Raw genomic sequence first — 20,382 nt, forward strand, 5'->3', positions numbered from 1 at the left:
TTTTCAAAGGTCACCACAAAAATACATTACTACTTGGAATCCAAAAAGTTAAAAAACCTAATAGACTGCTTCCCATAAGATTTCCCATAAGTAGGTTGGGAAAGGAAAAAATTGAATAAATTTCTTCAAAAGACTCCCAGTACTTCAGTACTACATTTCATCTCAGTTTTCACTGAACTCCAGAATCATTATATTGGATAAAACAAGCACTTAAAACAAGTAATTCCAGTAAAAATGGTATCATGAAGAGGGCAGAGCCAGCAGTAGGTCAGCTAGCACTTGGCTAACCTAAGCACTTGTAGCACCAGGTAGAAGCGGCTTCTTGTACTCCAAGAGCAAAACTTCGCAAGGGTTTCCAAGCCTGGAGCTCAATAAAGGTATCAAGGTCCCACTGAAAGCCTGGGAGAAGTATCTACTTTACAAAAAGGAGCAAGAGTGGAGGGTGTGAGGATTCCCATGGTGTTTGCACAACCAGGAGCAGCCTGATGGCAGCAGTATGGGCACAGAGCTGGGTGCACAGGAGCAGGTTACACGTGCTGCTTCAGCTCGACGGGGATGCTCAGCAGCTGGAAGCTGGCTCAGATCCCTTGATGAGCTGCTGCTTCAGCTCTTCATTCCAACCTGCACATCTCTGTTTCTCTTCTGCAGTCTTCTCAGCCTCCCACTCAGAGGGCAGTAGAAAACAATACATTCCATGAGGCCTTTAGCACTCTTTGAGAAAAGTGAGAAAACAAGATGAGAAGCATGGCGAGGTGCTCAGCTCCCACCAGACCACAGGGTGGGGAGACAGAAGGGCACTTTGTGCCTATTTTCTGTAAACCCAATTGTTTTCTAGAACGGTTTGCTACTTTCCTCTGACTCAGAGGCCTGTTTGCATACAGAAACACTCCTGAGCAAAACACAGTAGTGACAAACGAGGTGTGTGGCCGCAGCCCCCACGTTACCATCTGTCCTTTGGCCTTCCAGTGGGCCAAATTGCATCCTCCTCCATTTCCAAACCCCCGTGCTTCCTCCCTGTGGTACCAACAGCTCACTAAAGAAGACGCAGAGTCCTGAAGGGTGCTCAGGAAACACACATCATGAGAGTGCTCGCACAGCTGGGACTTGCTCCTCCGTTGGACCCCAGCAGCTCCCACCAACAGTGCCACTTGCCAACACAAACACCGAGCCTCCGCCGAGCGCCGGGGAGCCGAGCACACGAGCTGAGCCACCCGGCTCCACGTGGGTGGACAGCACAGCCTCTGGCTGCGAGCTGCCGCAAGCAAGCTGCGTCTCCGCATCTCTTCAGTGCTCAGCATCTTCTTGAGCAGATAGATAAAAATGTAAACTCCAAGGAGGAAAGAGCTTCGTCGCTAAGCTGAATGGGAACTGGGCATCCAAATACCCAGCGGGCTTTGAAAATTTCATTCCTAAGGCAAAAGTGTTTCTGACTTTGTTTCTGTTTCCATTAATTCCCTCCCAGTATTTTTACCCAAATAACCTCATGCTCACGCATACTTTCTGAAACTCAGCTGCAGCCTTTTTACACTGACAATGCTTAAAATGGAAATGGTCCTGCTATTTGCTTTTCCTTGTTTTAGCTGCTACTTTAAGCTGTCAAATTCCCTCACTTCTCAAGTATTCTCCTGAAGTCACATTCACCAACATAGCAAAGTATTTTGGGAAGAAGAAAGTTAGCCATTAAAAAACCCTCCCTCCATTCCTAAGCCACAAAACATGGAGTACAACCAGTTATTGAGCAATAATGTTATTCATGTGGTCTTCAGGGATCAGGTCAGTAAGATATTCCTAATTCTTTCAAGAGTGCTTTCATCTATTGTGAAATCATCCAGCTCAGGGCTCATTCAAATCCAGGGATGGACGAGACCTTCATTTTCACCAACAAACCCAGAGGGGGCTGCAGGAGAGCTGGGGAGGGACTCTTTGTCACGGGGTGTGGTAATAGGACAAGGGGGATGGCTTTAAGCTAAAAGGCTGTAGATTTGGATAGGTTTAGATAAAAGGAGGAGAATCTTTACTCCGAGGGCAGTGAGGCCCTGGCCCAGGCTGCCCTGAGGAGCTGGGGGTGCCCCATCCCTGGCAGTGCCCAGGGCCAGGTTGGATGGGGCTGGGGGCAAAGGGCTGGAACTGGGTGGGCTTTGAGGTCCCTTCCAACCCAAACCATTCAGTGATTCTATGATTCTGGGAGACTTTGCCAGTAAATTCTGCAATTTTAATCATTATGTCATCTGTTCAAACCTGCTCAGGTTAGGGTTAGGTGGCGATGTAACCAAGCCTAGCTGCCATTCCTCCTGCTGCTTCCACAGGTAGCAGCACAGGAGCCAGGAGTTAGGAGCACCAAAACAAAGCCAAGTGGGGAGTTTGAATGCTGCAAATTCAGATGCTAGTAACAGAGAAACAAAGCCTTTGTATTTAGCATAATCCTCCTATATTACTAAATCCTGCAACATAATAAGAAAACCACGATTATTAAATGTTAAAAATATTTAAGACTTTCTACTCTCTCACTCTCTGGGGAATTCCATTCCATCTCCTCCAGAATCCACTCTCCTAAAAATGTATATTAGAATAGGGGAATTGAATGTGTTTTTTTATTTCCCCCCCCCCCCCCGGTTCATACCTACCCCTCCCCCATTGATTTAAAAAGAGGAAACGTCCGTTTCTATAGAAAAAAGGAATTAAAAATCAAGAACATTAAAGTAAATTAGTATTTGAATACTGTAAGTGTATTTCAAAAACTTCAAATTAGATAAAAAAAAAAAGAAAGGCTGATGAACCCTGCACAAGCTCAGTTAGGTCCCGTATGGCACGATGTAGTGCTAGCAGAATACAACAGAGTTTATATACACAGGTTCTCGGAGACCTACAATAAAGCTACATGCAAACGTAGCAGTCTTCAGGCAAATTAATAATGCAAAACCAAAAAAAAAAAAAAAAAAAAAACAAACATGAAGTACAAACCACCAGTGCAAGAGCCTTCAAGAGAGCAGAGGGGAGCAGAAAATGAGAAAGCACTTCAGCATTTGTTGGCTCAGCCACTGCCGGCGAGAGACCACGTCCCACACAGAACTTGTCGGCTCTCGGCAGCGAAATCCTCAGCTAACGACAACTGAACAAACATCTGTGGTGATCCACACCAGGCATTTAAAACAGTACTGGACACTGACCTTTGGCTTCGAGCAGCACAAATAAGGAGGACTAAGAGCACCAGAGAAGACAGACCGACGAGAAGGGGAGAACATCTCTTTTTGGTTTACACTGAAGTGGTGCTGTGGCTTTACCGCCTGCTTTACGTGGGTCGTGGAAGGATTACATTAGTATATCCGGTCCTCACTGATAAAACCATTTACAATCACATTTTTCCTTCTGATATCCTATTGATCCACACTTAGTTTCAATTTAACCTTTAAGTATTAAGTTCTTCCTGACCTTCCACCTTAAACAAGCATATTTCCACCTGAAATGTGTGGTAAGTGGCCCAGAAAAATCCAATCAGCTCTCCCCACCTCCATTTCCTCCTAATCTCCATCCTTAACTCCTAATCTCCATCCTTAACTCATAAACCAAAAGTTTTTTTTATTCTTTTCCCTCTTCTGATGCTCCTCTGAACTTGATCTAGACAAGAAAAACGCAAACAAGATTCCGCACTGCATTTTTAGACAACTGAATGCACTTCAAACTTGTGGGGAAAAAAATCCCACAGATCAGGAGTGGAAACAGATTATGGTTTGAATATGTTGAAATATCCTATATGTGGCTAGATGAATTCACCTCCAATTGTCCAATATTAACATTAGGAATCAAGCAGCCTGCCTTCCAGCCTTGAGACGCTTTCAATTTTCAGCACTTTTGTGCCAGGTTTAATTTAGGGTTTTAAAATATTCTTGCCCCAGTACAGGAGCAGGGCCCTGCGTAAAGGGTGGTGATGGGGCATCCCTCTAATTGCTGCTGAGACCAACCACACACATCCCCACCCCAAAAAACACCTTCCACAAACTCAAGAGTGACCCCTCCTGCCAATTAAGCAGAAGTGCTGTCTCACGTGCAGGTTTCGGCCATCCCCTAACAGAAATCTGACTGAAGACAAACAGGAGGTGCTTCAGAAAAAAGCTTCCGAGCCCACAGCCCAGGGGCCAGCACTGGAGAGAGCACAAGGAAAATTGCAGTCCCATTGAGCCAGGCCTGGTCCAGGAGCACAACAAGACCTTCAGGGTGTGCAGGTTGAGCTGTGCCATCTGCCAACCAGACCCACCTGCAGGAAAGCTGTGCGGGTACATCCCCACCCACCGCCACGTGGAGCTCGTTGCTGTACCAGCAGAGCTTTCAGCTGGCTTTTAGAGGAAGCGATTCACAACACCAGAGCACCGCAGCAGGGAACAGGGACCATGACAGCCAGTCCCAGTGCCAAACAAGACCTGGCAAAGCCTGCAAGCAGCAAGGGTGGCTCACATAGAGGAAGCCCAGGGTGTCAGATGGGCAACAAGACACCTACTTGGCTGCTCACTGGAGCGCAGCCCAACCCTTCGCATCGTGACCCACTTTGACACCTCTTCTGGGAGCCCTGGAGGACCTGGCACACGGGTCACAGGAGGCAGCCTCCCTGCACGAGTACGGCCGCTGCTGTGGCTGCCAGGTGCCCGTGCTGAACGGCAGAGCACCAGGCTGCCAGCACAAAGCTGGGGGCACTCCTTGGGCCAAGCCACACAGCCACAGGCAGCCCTGCCTCATTCATCCAAGCCTGTCCTGGTTCCCAGGGCTGCTACAGACTGCCTGCCCCAGCACAACCCACAGAGGACAACCCCAAAGCCTGCACCTCCACCATCCTGGTATCAAACTAAAGCCTTCTGCCCCCCCGGCCCAATGTATCCTGCAAAGGATGTGGTAGCGCAGAGCTTGCGGTGCTGCTCGAGCAGCAGGGCAAGTAACAGGAAGGAAGGTGTGAGAGGATGTGCCATCGGAGAGAGGATGTGGTCGCTGCTGCAGCTCGCAGAAGGTGCTGCCAGAGGGGTGACAGCAGAGAGCAGTGATTAATTCTGGGGAGCGGGGCAGGACGGGAACAGCTGAAGCAGGGTGGGACAGACCCGATGAGCAACAGGCGACTCAAACAGCAACTGAGTCAGGGATACCGGGACTGGGACAGTAAGGCTGTCCTTCTGCAGGCAAGCAAAGAACAGGAAGTCTGACTTCCTTAGAACGGAGATTTTTTTGTGAAATTATGTAGGTTACGTGCCCTGGCTGGCACGTGCAGATGACCGTAAGTCCATCCAGCGTTATCTGGCATTATCCAGGCAGCGTTTCAGTTTTATTCAAATGATTACCAAAAAAGGCTGCACCGAGGCATTACAGACTCGACACAAGTTGTCTGCTGTTACCAGTGGGAAAATGTTTCAAAGAAAAGTTGCGCAGTTCCTCTTTTAAGAGCTGTGTGCATCTCATGGTGTCCCATTCTTGAAAAATGAATGCTACACTTTTCTTCGAATACAGAAAAGGTAAGGCTCAAAAAGCCCTGCTTGCCATGTCCAAGGATACTTTTCACAGATGACCACGCTGCAGCAGCAATTCATTTCCCTCAAATAAGTTTATACATTTTGAGGTTTGAGGCACCGCATGAGCTTGCCACAATGAGAACCATCTGTCACAAGCAGACTGCTCGGCAATGAACACTTCTGCGAGCACACAGTTCTGCTTACAACACACATACAAGAAGTCCCAGAATGGGACAGAGTTTTGTTTCAAAATATAGCATAATGTGCAAATTACAACCCAGGATATATGAAAGCTCTTAAAGATCAAAATAATAAGACCTCAACTAATGCCAGAAGTAAGGTCAGAAATACCAGTGTTTTAATGAAGGGCTGCATTTCAACCCTTTTTCTGTACATCTTCAGTCACTTAAACTGAAGACAAATGTGCACATGCTGCTTCTCCTTTTGGTGGTACTAGTGCCATTCATCTGATTTATGTGGACTTAATCCCAATAGACATGGAGGCAAACAGCAGAACTGGGACCTTAAAATCCAGATAAATTTCCTCAGACTCATTAGCTAAGCAAAGCCTAAGCAGAGGCTGGTAACTACTAAAATCTTCTGGGGCCCAGAGAAATGCTGCATCTCTATCATTAGCATTAATGATACCCATGAAACTCGTTTGAAAAACAAAGAACCAAAACAAACAATGCTAACCTCTTCCTTCTGCTCATCCTGGGGGAGGAGGAATGGGACAAGGATTCAGTTTTGCTGACAGTATCCAGAGCTGCAGCCTGAAAGCTGCAATGGCCCACAGGGATTCGTCGTTCTGGTGCGTGCGCTATAAACAAGAGCTTTGAAAATGAGCAGACTCCGGCGTGTATCGCCCTGCCGCCGGGACGGCATAAATCAGGAGGAGCAGCACAGCTCCACATTGGAGCTGCCTCCCTCCGGAGCTGCAGCGTGGTAACAATGCTAAATACTTGTTGTTGTTGTTCCAGTAAGATCTTTCAGTTGACAATGTCGCAACTCCTCGCTGTTCCGCAGCACCATCCCACTTCCCTGATTTAGTACGCAGCCATTCTTTTATTCTGAAATTATTTCAACAAAAGCAGTTTTAGAACTAACTCCCAGTAAATCTGCTGGTGCCTGACTATGCCTCTGGATTAACTGTTGACTGATTTTCATCCTCTTTTTTTTCCACTGCGAATCTCTTCCTTAGTAATACCAGCTGTTAAAACAAAGATCAACAAGATCTCCTGCCCACACAGTTTTCCCTTTGGGCAATTGTGTACTGATTATTAAGAGCGAACCATGCAGTGCTCCTGCTCATCACACGGGTAGCTACAATACAAAAACAAACAAGTGTGCTAATACACTTTTAAAAAAAAAGACACACACAAAGGCAATTTTGCCCTCTTACACAAAATCACACAAAGTTACAATATTACAATCTCAACCACAAGAACAGTACTTCAAGTTGTAGTAGTCAGTGGTAACATATTCTGGGGAAAGAAATCAGCTTCTTTGTAAACCGACAGCACGCAGGATGCATCACATAATATGCAAGCAGCTCTGCGCATCCTCAAAGCGCATGATTTGGTTATCCAGCCTTTTCTGCTATAATCCTGGTGTAAGCACAGAGCTGGAGTTCAGGACCAGGATCAATCCCCTTCTGTTCATTGTCTTCAAAACAGTTGTATTCGGGTGGTGGTCTTATTTTTTTTTATATAACCACTTAAAAAAAACAAACAGTGACCACGAGCCATCCAGAGAGCCCTGGATCTCTTTGTCTAAAGGTGGCCCGTATGGGCTACATTAAAAAGAAAGCAATGCCTGGTATTCTCAATAGGAAAACCTCTGATCTTCTAATTTGTATGAAATAAATCACCTGTCAGATGCAGAATTTCAAACTGTGCATTGCCTTGGGTCTCTTTTCTATACAGTTGTTAAGCCTAAAGATTTTTTTCCCCCCCCAAACAGAAGAGCCCTTACTCCTCTTTGCCACCGCCTCTGGCTGTGAAGCACTCCGAGGGGAGACTACCAAGCTCCACTGCAGGCCTGGGCCTTCTGGGATGTTTACGCTGATGTTTGGAAAAAGAGGATGTTGTAAAAGTCGCTGTAATTTTGTTCAGCAGGAGGCTGCTGCCTACAGTCATTAAATGTTTTCTACATGTTTTCTTCTGTTTCAGCTGGAGCAATGGCGATATCGACAGTGAAAAACCAGCCCCCCTTAAGTGTCTGCAGCCCTTCCCTGAAGTTCAAATTAACAGTGAAAATCTCTTAAGCTAACTGTTCCCTCCTCTCTTCTCCAAATTAAATGGAACTAGCAGCTGATAAAGACTGAAGTACCCCTTTGCAGATGGGGGTTCAAAAAGCGCTTAATATCTGAAATACCGTGCCATTACAAATACAGCCCTAGATCATTCAAGGACCACTTCAAACTCAGGACCAAACAACATTACTGCTTTGCCTTAAGCATTTCTATCTACCACTGCATTCCATTTATAACCCAGGAATTAGATCTGGTGCTTCTGCTCTGATTGAAGAAATATTTGGTTTCCAAATCAGGAGACACATACGTCTAAATCAGAGGTATATGGCAGTCAGGAAATCTAACGCAATGAAGAAAATGACTTTCCCTTTTCGTAACAAAGGGGTTCTGAGCACGCAGCAATTTAAATGCCTGCAAGCACAGGCAAAAAGCCACCTTAAATTTTACACACAAAGTTGATCACTTCAAAGTTGAACAAAGTGTCCAAAAATGCATTTCATATTTCAGTACTATCCACTCCCACAGACAACAGTCAAGCAACAGTGGAAAATAATAGATGAATTCTGGAAGTAGACCAGAAACAGAAGTAAACGAGTTCAGGAGAAGGCTGTTTTCTTTGAATGCACCCACAGGAGTTTGCCACACCATTCTTTAAACAAGCAAGAGCCAACATTTTCTACAGCTATGAAAACAGCAACCAAGCCATTTAGCTAACATCCTGATAAATATTTTCCTATTATCTATTAGGTTATCATCATCTAAAAAGTTGGGATGAGAAAACTCTTCAGAGAAGTGACTAACCCCTGCTGGATCTGCAGACACTGCACAAGTTCACAGAGCGGGGCTTTTTGTCTTCATTTGGACACTGACATTGCTCCAGACTGAGCCCACCTGCATCAAATACCTCAACCTCTAGCTGGACCTTGAGGTGCCCCTTCTCCCCTGCAGAAGATGTGATCACTCACACAGTCACAGACCTGTCCATGCAAACTCAGACATGGCCAAACCCGCCCTAATGTGCCAACTGTACTGCTGACATCTTACTTGGGATCACAAACACCTGTCTGGGTGTCAGGGCATACATTGCTATCTGTAAATAACCTGACAACTTCAGTGACAGCATCTTTTCCTTTGGAGGAAGAGACCACGTATTCATTCATTCTCACACACAGTTCTGTTCTTTTTCTACAAAGCTTGTCCTCAGTTACTGTAGTACGACTCACGTTAATTATAATTTGAGCTCATGTTAAGTCAAAGATTAAATCTGAAGAAAAGTAATCACATTTCCCTTCGCCAAATAATCACTGTATGAAGCCTCTCTGAAATCACCCTGCCCTCCCCAATAGAAGCCTCTCTCAGTTCAGCAATAAGATCCCAGCAAAGCTAAATGAATGCACCAAAGTAGGTGGAATAAAGAAGGGGAAATACTGTGCAAAATGCTGACCCACCAAAAGCACACAAAGCATTTGTTCAGTAGGGAAAACGAATAATTGAATCGGAGGCAAATTACCAAACAAACATCAATTAAATTACATGCTACGATACAAAAGGAGGCTCTCCCACGCACATCTTGCCTTTGCAGAGTCAATAGCACAGCACGCACACAGCCAAGCTACAACCTTCTGTGGATTGTGGCTGAGCCATCGGAGCTACTCAGTCGAGGATGCTTGAGATTCTCCAAGAGGCACAAGTCAATTGCAAGTATCTAAAGAGGTAAATGCAACTCCATGGCACCAAAGAAACATTCATCCAAGCAGTACAGAGATCACGTCACCGAGCTTTGTAAAATAGGAAGAAATAAATGTTTCCTACCCTACAAGCTTGACATTCACAAAACACACAAAACTTGAGTCTTGTAACCCCATCATCTTTCCCATCCACGTAGGAGAAGTTCCTGCCAACCTGCTCAGAGCATCTGAAACTGGTGGTAGCAGCAGCAAGGATCTGGGGGTGGCCCCATGCTAGCGCTGCCTACACATGAGGTGCTGCACACACGGTGCCGACACCAGGCTCGGCAACACAGCAGCGGAAAGTGGGGAACCACAGCACAGCCGGTGTGACCAGGTGGTTTGCTGCCTGTCCCACAAAGCATCGCTAATAGGGCCACGCTGTGAGCCCCGGTGGAAAAAGTTCAAGCTCAGTTTGCTAGCTAAAAGGTAAACAAAAGTTACAGGCGCTAGGAAGTAAGCAGGGCAGCAGTACTGACTGAACAAACCTGGCCTGGCAAAGGGGGGCAATTCAGCTCACTTGATCTTAGGTCCTTGGGTTCAGACAGAAGTGTGGGTATTTTATCACATGTGCTATACCGTGACAGCGACACCAGGGTATAGGTGTCAAGCCTTCAGAAGGCTTGAATAAGGGTGCATCATCACACCCCTAAGTATTCTTTAGGAATGTAATTTCAGTTATCTATTAATCAAGCTTTCAAGGCATAGAGAAGAAATAAAAACACTAGCCAAATTAAAACATTTAGAACTGTAGTGCAATGGAGCTTGGATGAAAAGCCGCATGTCTGTCACACCAATTCCCTCGCCCCATCTTGCAGGGCTACGTGTTTGCCTAAATCTATTATCACTGAAATAAGTGTCAGCACTAAATGTTTTGATTTGATTCAATTCTTGAACATGCAGCTGTGACAGCTTTATATTCAGTTCTGAACAGTCAATTGCTACGAGCTCACGCTCCTCAGACAGAAGTATGGCTGCAGCAGGTAACAAAATGATGCTTCACCCATCTAGGTAACTCACTGAAATGATTGGGTTAAACAGATGCTTTGATTTAGAGATTGAAAAGCTTAAAAGTAGACTTTCAAAAAAAAAGTTTAAGACTCTAAAAATCTGTTCACATCATTCCCGTCCAAGAAGTGACAGACAGAATAATGTTTTTGAGAGAGAAAGGGGGTATTGGTATACTACACATACTGGTTCTACTCTGCTGTAGAAGCGTCAACTTGCAAGCCTACAATGGTGCCATGGGAAGTACCCATAAAAACATCAGGTTGACTGCACCCAGTCTCATTAAAGTCACATTATTTTAGTTTACCTAAACGTAAAGACAACCACTTTGTCAACATTAATCCTAAGACTGTCTATTGAGATTAAATGCTTATTAAAACGTGCAATAATGTATCCATGGGCATTATATAAAAGCATTAATGAGCCTCATATAATAACAAGCTATACAATAAAACCTAGAGCACAAGGAAACTCCAAAACCTACTCCTACTAGGTATACTACTAGGAAAAAGTTCTTACTAACCTTGCTAAGCACAACATTTTTCAAATATAGATCTTGAAATTCTTTATAAAGCTGGTAAGGCTACAGCAAGTAGACAAGAATTTAAAACTCTCTTTTAAGGAGTTTAGAACCAACAAAGCTCCCGGTATTTTAGTGACACTGCAGGCTCTTGTAACACTGAAGGCATTTACAAGTGCTAGCAAATTAACATGCTGCACCAACTCATTTGGTGAACAATCTCATTCAGATCTTAAGCTGCTTGTCCTGTGTTCTGAATGTGTTAGCAGGCTGAAAAAATCTGAGGCGCCAAAGATATTTTCTGAAAGGGTGCTACAGTTTTTCAAGCATAAAGCAGCTTGCTGTACTTTGGACTGATTACTGGGACAGCGATAAAAAGCATTCCTTCCTGAAGACAAACGAAAACAAAGACCACCACATGAATAGTGACGTTATTCGTTACAGGACTAACATAAACTAGGGTTCAGTGTTATTAAAATTTTCATAATGAAAGTAATGGGAGAGCTGCTGGTCCAGTTCTGAGCCAGCAGCACAGCACACCATATCCTACAGGAGCATTTCTTAGTGAATTATTTCCCTAAGACTGTCACAAAAAAAAGCATGCTATGCACAGAGCACGTGTGGTAAAATCTTGCGAATAGAAGTACACCACCACACGATGTTGGTTTCCGCTCTTCACATGTTCTTGGAAGAGCAAGTAGAGGACTATCACAACAGAAAAATAAACAGAGGGGATGCTTACATTATAACGTGCTGGCTGTGTTGTCCTGTCATAGCAATAACAAACTAAGAAGCATCAAAAAGGACGGCAAGCGTAGTGCTGCTCTTTCTACCACTGCCGTGGGAGGAAATGAACAACTCTTTGCTCTGGTTCCAAAGTAATGGATTCCCCAACTCTGAAGTCCATCTGGCACAAACAGCACCCACAAGCTGTATACAAATCTCTTAAAGTTCGTTTCCCCATACGCCCACCATTCAAAATAAGCGGCTGGTAACACAGCAATGACGCCAAATTCCAGCAGTTCGTGCATAAAAATGCCGCAGACAGCTCAAGAGTAGGCTGGCGTCTTGCAAGAGAACCAGAAATTTAGGCCAGCTTGTAGCTACGCTCTGCCAGCAGCAGCAGAAACAACGTGACGTGCAGAATACCACGTCAGTCACTTGGGTCGCTCTCTCCTCAAGCCAGAAGGAAACTGCAGCCCACTTCCAACGTGACTTCTGCACAGTTGGTTCTACAGCAGGAGCCTGTATGCTGGAAGGTGGCAACCAGCTCACCCCACGCGGCTGCATGGGAGGCAGAAGTCACCTTTGGAACGGCCAAGTGGGTACTCACCATGCAACAGCCTGCAAGGAGGGATAAGTGCTTCTTACAGCCCGTTATTTTTGAGCAGGGTCATCTAGGCATCTTGCAATTACTTCTTTAAGGAGTAATTAATGCTGTAAGTGAAAACATTCTATCCTCTCTCCATCACCCCTACGCAACTTGACAAGCCTAGATGAGGAGGCTTAAGCAGATGTCATTAAATATTGATGTTATTTGTTTTCATGCCTATTTATTTGAAGGGAATTAATTACTGTATCGGAAAAACAGTTCTTTGAAATGCAGCTATGACACATGCAGACTTCTTAGAGCGTTCAATGAACACAGTCATTCTAGCAAAGTGAATCCATTTTGGGAATCTATCAGCATATTCTATTGATTTTCAATATAAAAAGATACAGAGTAAATAACCTATTTTTAATGTGTAACTTTGGCTCAGTACAGTAACTATTTACTAATTTACAATATGGTAACACATGAAAACTTTCATAATACAGGTGCAAGAAAGATTATTTTTTCCTCAAGCCAGGAGTTACAAGGTGGGAAAGGTTTGAGCCCTGCGTACCAGGTTCCATGTCCTTAAGTGACACGGGCTGCTTCCTTCCCATCTTCCTCATCTTTAATTCATGTCACACAATCTGCAAGATAGGGCCCACTAAAATTGCTGCATGATTGTGATTTCTTGTTTGCAAGGAATTAAGAGTTGTTAGAAGTATGCAATAAAACAAAAGCCTCTACTGTTCCTGCATAAAGTCTCCCCAGAATGATCCCACAGGATACAGAGGCAAGTTGCTCCTGGCAAGTCTCTTTCCAGTGCTCTGGAGTCTTACATTCAAAGTCAATTATTTCTATTTCTGTGATAGTTGGTATATTCCATCCATCTGTACAAGGCCTTCCTCCATCCAACATGACACTTTCTGACTCAGAACTCAAGTCTGCAAGGTTATCACACCATGCTTCTGTTGACATTTCTGGAAACATAGATTGCAAATTCTAAAGTACATGGTGACTTGAGCTAATCTTAAGAGTAATGCAAAAGGAGAGACAGAAAAAGAGTATATTTTGGTATAAATAATCTACTCCTTGAAAGGAAGGCATGTGGGAAGACAATGGAAGATAATGGGATAGTAACAAAACAACTGGTACTGCTGCAGAACATCAGCAAAGTGAAATTTTACTTTACCAGAGCTCAAGACTGAAATGTAATGCAAAATCTGCATGTAAAAGCAGAAAAGAATTGTAAGTGAGGATAGGAAACACACAAATGCTTTAGAAAAACATGCCTGAAATGAGACCTAAGGTTTTGAACATTGCTTTGCCTTGCAAAGACATTGATGCAAACAGTGACAGATGTTCAGAGAGCAGAGTCAGCATTACTAAACTAAGCATGATGATCTAAATTTCTTATTAACCTCAAAAAAAAGCAAAGACCCATAGAGCAAACAGACACAACGTGTACATAAACAAAAAGATCAGGCCTTTAGCTCTTATCTACACTCAAGTAATTGAAATTACTCACATGAGTAAGGGCTGAAGACTATGGTCCAGTCTCTTATGTGACTTAGTTTTATCAACGACTCAAAATACAAGCCATTTCTAAAGAAACAGATATGCTAATAAAGACAACCTGAGTAATGCTCTACACAAGCACAAACATAATGCAAAATGAAGCTTATCATAAGGGCTTCATATTAGAGTGACAGTAGTAGCAAAGTAAAAACAAATCCCATGAGTTTATCCTCTCCCTGAAATTAAAAGTCTGTAACTTAAGGAAAAATAATAAATTTCACAACAGATAACCCCCCCAAAAGGTATATATACTGTTCATGTCTTTGCTTTCTTGCCACCCTTATCAATTCTATTCAATTGCACTTTTCTGTCTGGCCTGAAGAAAATCACATGCCTTATCAACTTTAAGAACAGTTGTCTGAAAACACGTATCTTAATATAGTTCAGTACTTATACAACAGTAGTTAACATTATCTTGGGACAGGAAGATCAGAAAAATATTTTTTTTCTTATTGTGAATACAACATGTAGAATAAAGATCTTCCAAATCTGGACTTAAACACAAAGATCAGTTACTTACTGCATTTTAAGAACAATTTTTAAATTGATTGCTTAGTTGAAGTGGAATTCTTAGGTAAACTGAGTTACTTATCTTACAAAAAAGACAAAAATCTAGCCTCGATACAGAGGTGTTCTGTGACAGGAGGTCTACCAGTTCTGCAGTAATCTGTATCACCTCCCACTGTTAAAAACAAACATAAACACGTGCCTGCCTTCCTCCTCTTCCCCTTTCACCCACTACATTGTGTTGCCACTTCGCTGGACTGAAAAGCACACGAGCACAGAAGAAACGCCCTCATTCAAAGAAGCACAACAGGAACCTCCTGCCCAACCTTTGCCACGCGTGGATTAGACCTACTGATCTTCACACAGCAACTGGAGCTGCTGGGCACAGCTCCCTGAACGTCCCATGACTCCCCAACTATTTTATAACACGGGGAAAGACCATTCACTTGATGAACAGTTGAATCATCTAAAAATATGAGAGAGGATATTGACTTGAACCTACTAGATGTTTATCTGCCAAGCAGGGGAAGAAAGCTTGGCCTCTGAACCAGGGGAGGAGGGAGAGGAAGAGAAAGACAAATGCATACTTACCTCTTACACAGAGGATGAGGGTAAGAAAGGGAATTTCTCACAATTTGCCAAGAACATCCACTCCCTCAACAAGGACACTGAGGTCATGGAGACAGCACCTTCCACTTAACAGAGTTCAGAAGCCAGAGCTTTGGTCCAAGGGTTCACTTGAAACCGTTACTGCCCTTAGCCAAAAAACAGGAAGTAAGGAGTTTGTTTTCCCACAAATCCTAAAAGTTTAAATCCGTTTCCCAAATACTGGAGTTTTGGCTGATAAATACAAATGGGTGGGCCATGAACCAGTAGGACCAGGGAAGTTTACGTTACGGTAGGATACCTTGGCAGAGCATCTCTGAAGCCCGAGCTCAGTGGAACACAAGAGGAAGAGAGCATCCACCAGCTTCCATGGGGACTTGCCCCATATCTTCACAGGCACAATTAACAAAGAGTCACTCTAAAACTGCCCAACCTTTATGAAGTCCTCAAGCCTTTTGGATATATTTGTTCTTTTATGGAAAGGACCCCAATATCCTGTAGATGGAAAGCTACTGCTTACCTGGTTTAGTGTGCAGACTGCAGTAAAATGAGACAAGGTGGCCAAGAAAAGAGGAAGACAGAAGCAGTATCATATGCTCTACACCCCCCCCCTTTTTTTTTTTTTTGATTACTCATGTATATAAGTGACATTCATAATTATGAGTGTGTGTATTCAGCAAGGTTACTCACACATTACAGTTAATTCTTGCTTATGAGCACTTAATATACAGAACAAAACTCAGTCATACGATTCCATTCCTCATCCAAGTTAATGATGGGATTTCCAGAAAAGCTGAATGCAACCATGACATTTTTATCCTCAAGAGACTCGTGTAATTGTAGACTCTGTAAATACACACAAGTAAACACAATCTTGAAATGCTGCAACATTAAAATGTAATACAATATGCAAAGGTATCCACATTTTCTCTGTAGTGACTTGTAAAAAAGAAAGGTGTATTTCCCAGCTTTCAGATGCTTAATTCTACTAATTTAATATGTGACCATACCTATTTTTGGAATGATGATGGAACACAAACACAAAGGAGAGAAAACAAATTATTAATGCAATACCGTGAATAGAGCTATGTAGTTCATGTATTTTTTTTTTTTTTCCTTTTCTACCCTCAGAGAATCTGAGCATTAAGCACTGTACCACACAAAGAGAGTGTATTAGTCTTCTTCTTTGAGGGTAATTTGTGCCTGCAGCTTTTTTTCTTTTTGTTTGGGGCTCATTTTCTGTTTATTTTCAAAATTCTCCTCATCCCAGAAAGCCTCTCGAAGTGCATTAGGGCTTACACATTAGTCCCAGACTGTTTAATTTAGCCCTAATACCTTGAGGAAGCTTCAGGATGGATTGTTGCTATTCTGATTAAGGAATCAATCTCACCCCCTGCTGTGAAGGTTGAATGAATGCCTTGCCCCCAGAGGGAAATCAGCATTGCTCCACTGGCCAGCAGCTTCCAAACATTGCATACTCCAATGCATTATGAAGACAGAAAAACACACTTAATTCTTTCATTCTGATTTTAAAATAGGGTTCTGAATTTCCACTATTTTGACACTTAAATGAAAGAGATTGACTCTTCAAGAAATTCTAGCTTTTTACTACCCCACCAGTGTTCCCGATCTTTTTGTTCCCAGAGGTTAACCCACAACCAAACCACAAAAGATAACCGTACCAAGCCAACAACACATTCAACACTCAAGTTAACGTAAACATTTATACTTATATGCCTGAAAACCATACATATTGAAGAAAGCTTTCTGACCCTGCATGAGTGGAGTGTGCAACTTTGTCATGTTGTTAATAGCTGCAACTATTAAGTGTTTCAAATCAACTGCTAATAACCAAGAGAAATATTTATATTTGTATTGTTTAGCCCAGAAAATGTTTTTCTTAGCCGGAACAATTCAACACACTCCCACAAACAATATTGCCACTATTACACACCAACTTTATAGTCAAGACCAAGTATTTTCAAAGAGCAACCAAGGGTGCAGATGGAGTCTCCAAAGATCCCTAAATTAGGTGCATGTGTTTCCCAACAGCACATCTCTTGCAAAAGTCGTCTGCTTCTAACAATTATAGCTTTCCTGTTTCAAGATAATTTCATGCCAATCATACTGGAGCTCTGGAAAAGGAGCTTTCAGCAATTTTGTACATAATACTGGTATTAAGATGACAGATGAGAATCAGCAGAAGCCACAATGGGAAAGGAGAACAGCCCACAGTCACGCAGAAGAGGAGGTGCAGAGGCGCTCAGAGCTCATATCGTGCTACACCAGGAACGGATGCATGCTTCCAGGCTGCTCTGTTGGGCTACTTCACTGCACCTCAGAAGGCTGTACACAGCCACAGAAACATTATTTTGCCTTTAAATAGCTAGGATTCAACCCTATCTCCCCCCACCTTCCAAAAATAAGGCTGTAAATCCCCAAGGCACTGATTTAAATAGGAAGCGAGTCACACATATCATGTGATACGCATTCTGATTACCTAAAGGATAGATAGGCTGGTGCATCTGCCCAGCTTGCAGTTTGGGTTTTCGGGTAAAAAGCACACAATGGTGATCTTCAAGCATGCCTCGATGACTGGTGGTGGGCCATCCTCGAGGAGGATCCCATGCAGTCTTTGGGATCATCTGATGACAGTGACGTTGAGAAAAGCAGCACTGAAATTACTAACCCAGACGTGCACTTCTGAAACGCTCAGGGGTTGTGCACTCCACAGTCTGAAGGACAGCTTTGCTACACAGTCCTTCAGCTTTTACACGTTCAGAACATACACCAGAAAGCATCCTCTGTACAAGGATGTTTCACATTTCAGAGCTGTAAGGAAACACAAGCTCTTGACCAGCACACCCAAGTCTTTCCTTTTGCCCTTCTGTCTACACTTCTCCTGTAACAACACAAGCGAAATCATCTCAGACACTCAGACGGGAGAGGTGAAAAGACATTTATGTGGTGCTCTACCACAGCTCTCTCACTTTGTCCATTGCCGGCTTTCCTTTCACTAGAGCAGGATCTTACTGACACATTCTTAATGAATACCACTCCTATACGCTCCACATTTGAGAGATCAACAGCCCTCGTGAGGGCAAGAAATATTTCCCTTCCTCATTTAACTTCTGAGAAAACACACTTTCATTCACTCACTGCTACGTGCCGATCTTTTTTTTTCTTTTTGCAAATACAGGATAAGTGACTTAAAGCAAAAAAAATGAACTGCTTTAACAGAAAACATGATGCAGAGTGAAAAACATTGTCTATGTGTATTTTAAAGCTATTTGCTAGACAGTTCCTCAGACCCTTCTACACAGAAAGAGTGCAGAAAATGAAAAAATGAGTGCAGGGTGAAAAAACAGCGTGCGTGCTTCTGGATAAAGCTCTCACTTGGGGATGCAGTCAAATATTCTCTCACAGTGAGTAAAGATGCAAAACGCAACCACAGAAGGCAATGTGCATACATTTAAACCAGTAAGTCAACTCTACTTAAATATTACATGGAAAAAGCCACACAAAAATTGCAACGCTACAAAGCCAAACATGCAAAAGACAGCTGCTAGGTCCCTTCACTGCTCGTCTTCCCTACGTCTCATCTAATCTTCATCCTTTGCCCCACACTTATTCCTTTCCATTACTCTTTCTCCTGATCCCATCGCATTCTTGGCTTGCGACTGCTAATGCACTGCTCTGTAATTGTGTGCACGATCTCACCTCGCTCTCCCGGCCCTACCAACCCTACTGTCCTCACACACCCCTTATCTAAGTTGTCTCCCTGTTCCTGGTTCCCAGGCCTCCTGGTTTAAAGGCCCCATCTCCTCCTGCTGTTCCGTTTGTCCAGTTAGCTCTGGTTGTCTCAGCCTCCCAGGCTGGCAACCAGAACCTCACACGCTGCCAGTTCCAATCACCTCTCCTCCATTCCCACTCCCACCACCCTGACACATCACCGCAATACCAGGCAAGGTTCCCAGGCAAACAGCTCCACATTTCTGCACCCAGTTCCTATCCCGAGCTCTCCTCCCCCTTCCCCAGCACTGCAGGCTCAAGCCCGTTGCTTCCTCTCTGCCCACAGCATCTCCTCCCCCTCAGAGGAAGGTGGCAGAAGAGCCACTGCCATTTTGCTGAGCCCTCATATTGCTCCCTTGCTGCCTACCACCTAGGGCGTGTGAGCAGCCAAGGGACATTTGCCATGGGTTGGCACAGCCTTGGACCCTCCCTACAACCACACAAAGCCCTCCGAGGCTGAAGCACCTCGCTCCCACTGCGACTGCTGAAGCCTTCAGCACTATCTCCACTGAGTACTCACAGAGTGAGATTTTTCCAAAGACTTACAAGCTTGCCTAATTTGGGCAGATTTTCTCTCAAGACCAGCAGAAGGCATATCCCTGTTCAAGAGCTATTGTTTGCCAAACTTCAAATCCTTCCTCCAATGAACGCGAGCACTGCAGCTTTCTAAAACCAAAGAGGCAGTGCACTTAGCACATGCGAGACACTGGCCCTGGTAACAAATTAATAACCCTGACTAATCTAAATTAAAAAAAAAAAAAAAACAAAAAAAAAACTGTGAGGCAGGCACATAGAAAATGACACTGAACATGCCAAGGTGGAAACAATTTTAAGCCACAGAACATAGAAAATCCTAACAGAAAGTGTTAAATCACCTTCATGAGAAGAGCCACCAGTCTAGAACATAAGCTAAGGGAGAAAACTGTCCCAGGCAGCCCATAAGCAACTTCCCCGAGTTAACAGAATTGAGCAGTCTCCAAGAATTCAGTTGGTAAAAAAGAGTATTCGCAACATCTCTGCAAGACAAACATTCTCCTTTCACGTAGATAATACTCCTTTATCTGCATATCCACAGACTCAGTGCAATGCAAGTAAAACTTTTGAACTATAAAACGAATAATTGGTGAGAAGTGTACCTGCTGTTCACAGGGAATAAGTGTAAACTCTGCAAACTTCCCCGCCCTTCAGATACAGAGCTACCAGCAGCACCCGCCTCACCAAAAGTGTAGAACTCAAAGATTTCTTTTATTATTATTTTTTACATTTTTTTAAAGTACCAAGCAAAAGCACTTAAATACTGAACAAGAGACAGCCAAACGACATGTATTTGAGATAAGAAGCCTACATGATTTCCCCTACAACAACAACAACCACCCCCTATGGCTTTCTTTATGATTACGGGCCATGGGGATGCCTAGGTAGCTCACTGGGGACCACCCTTCTAAACCAGACATGAATTCCAGGGAGACTCTGTTTCAGAAATTTCATTCCTTCACTTGGATTTTGAAGGTGGCTGGGGGATTCCTGCTGTTCTTTTGGTTGTATTTCCAATTAGATCGAGTCTTCCCCACATAAATAAGGGACAGCATTGC

At 43.6% G+C, this 20,382-nt stretch overlaps 1 protein-coding gene across 7 annotated transcripts in view; it reads right to left on the reverse strand.

Annotated features, from left to right (window-relative positions):
• FNBP1 (formin binding protein 1) overlaps window positions 1-20,382 on the reverse strand; it is a 96,495-nt gene that overhangs the window by 69,359 nt on the left and 6,754 nt on the right. Inside the window, exon 1 of one of the 7 annotated variants that reach the window (XM_084493978.1) lies at window positions 3,168-3,263. The exons of the other annotated variants lie outside the window; for them this stretch is intronic. Coding sequence (XP_084350104.1) covers window positions 3,168-3,242 — 75 coding nt within the window. The 5' untranslated portion in view covers window positions 3,243-3,263. Of the gene's footprint in view, window positions 1-3,167; window positions 3,264-20,382 lie in introns of those variants that run through there. 7 annotated transcript variants of the gene reach the window in all.

This window comes from Aythya ferina, assembly GCF_964211825.1.
Source record: "Aythya ferina genome assembly, chromosome: 20".
Lineage (NCBI taxonomy): Eukaryota > Metazoa > Chordata > Aves > Anseriformes > Anatidae > Aythya > Aythya ferina.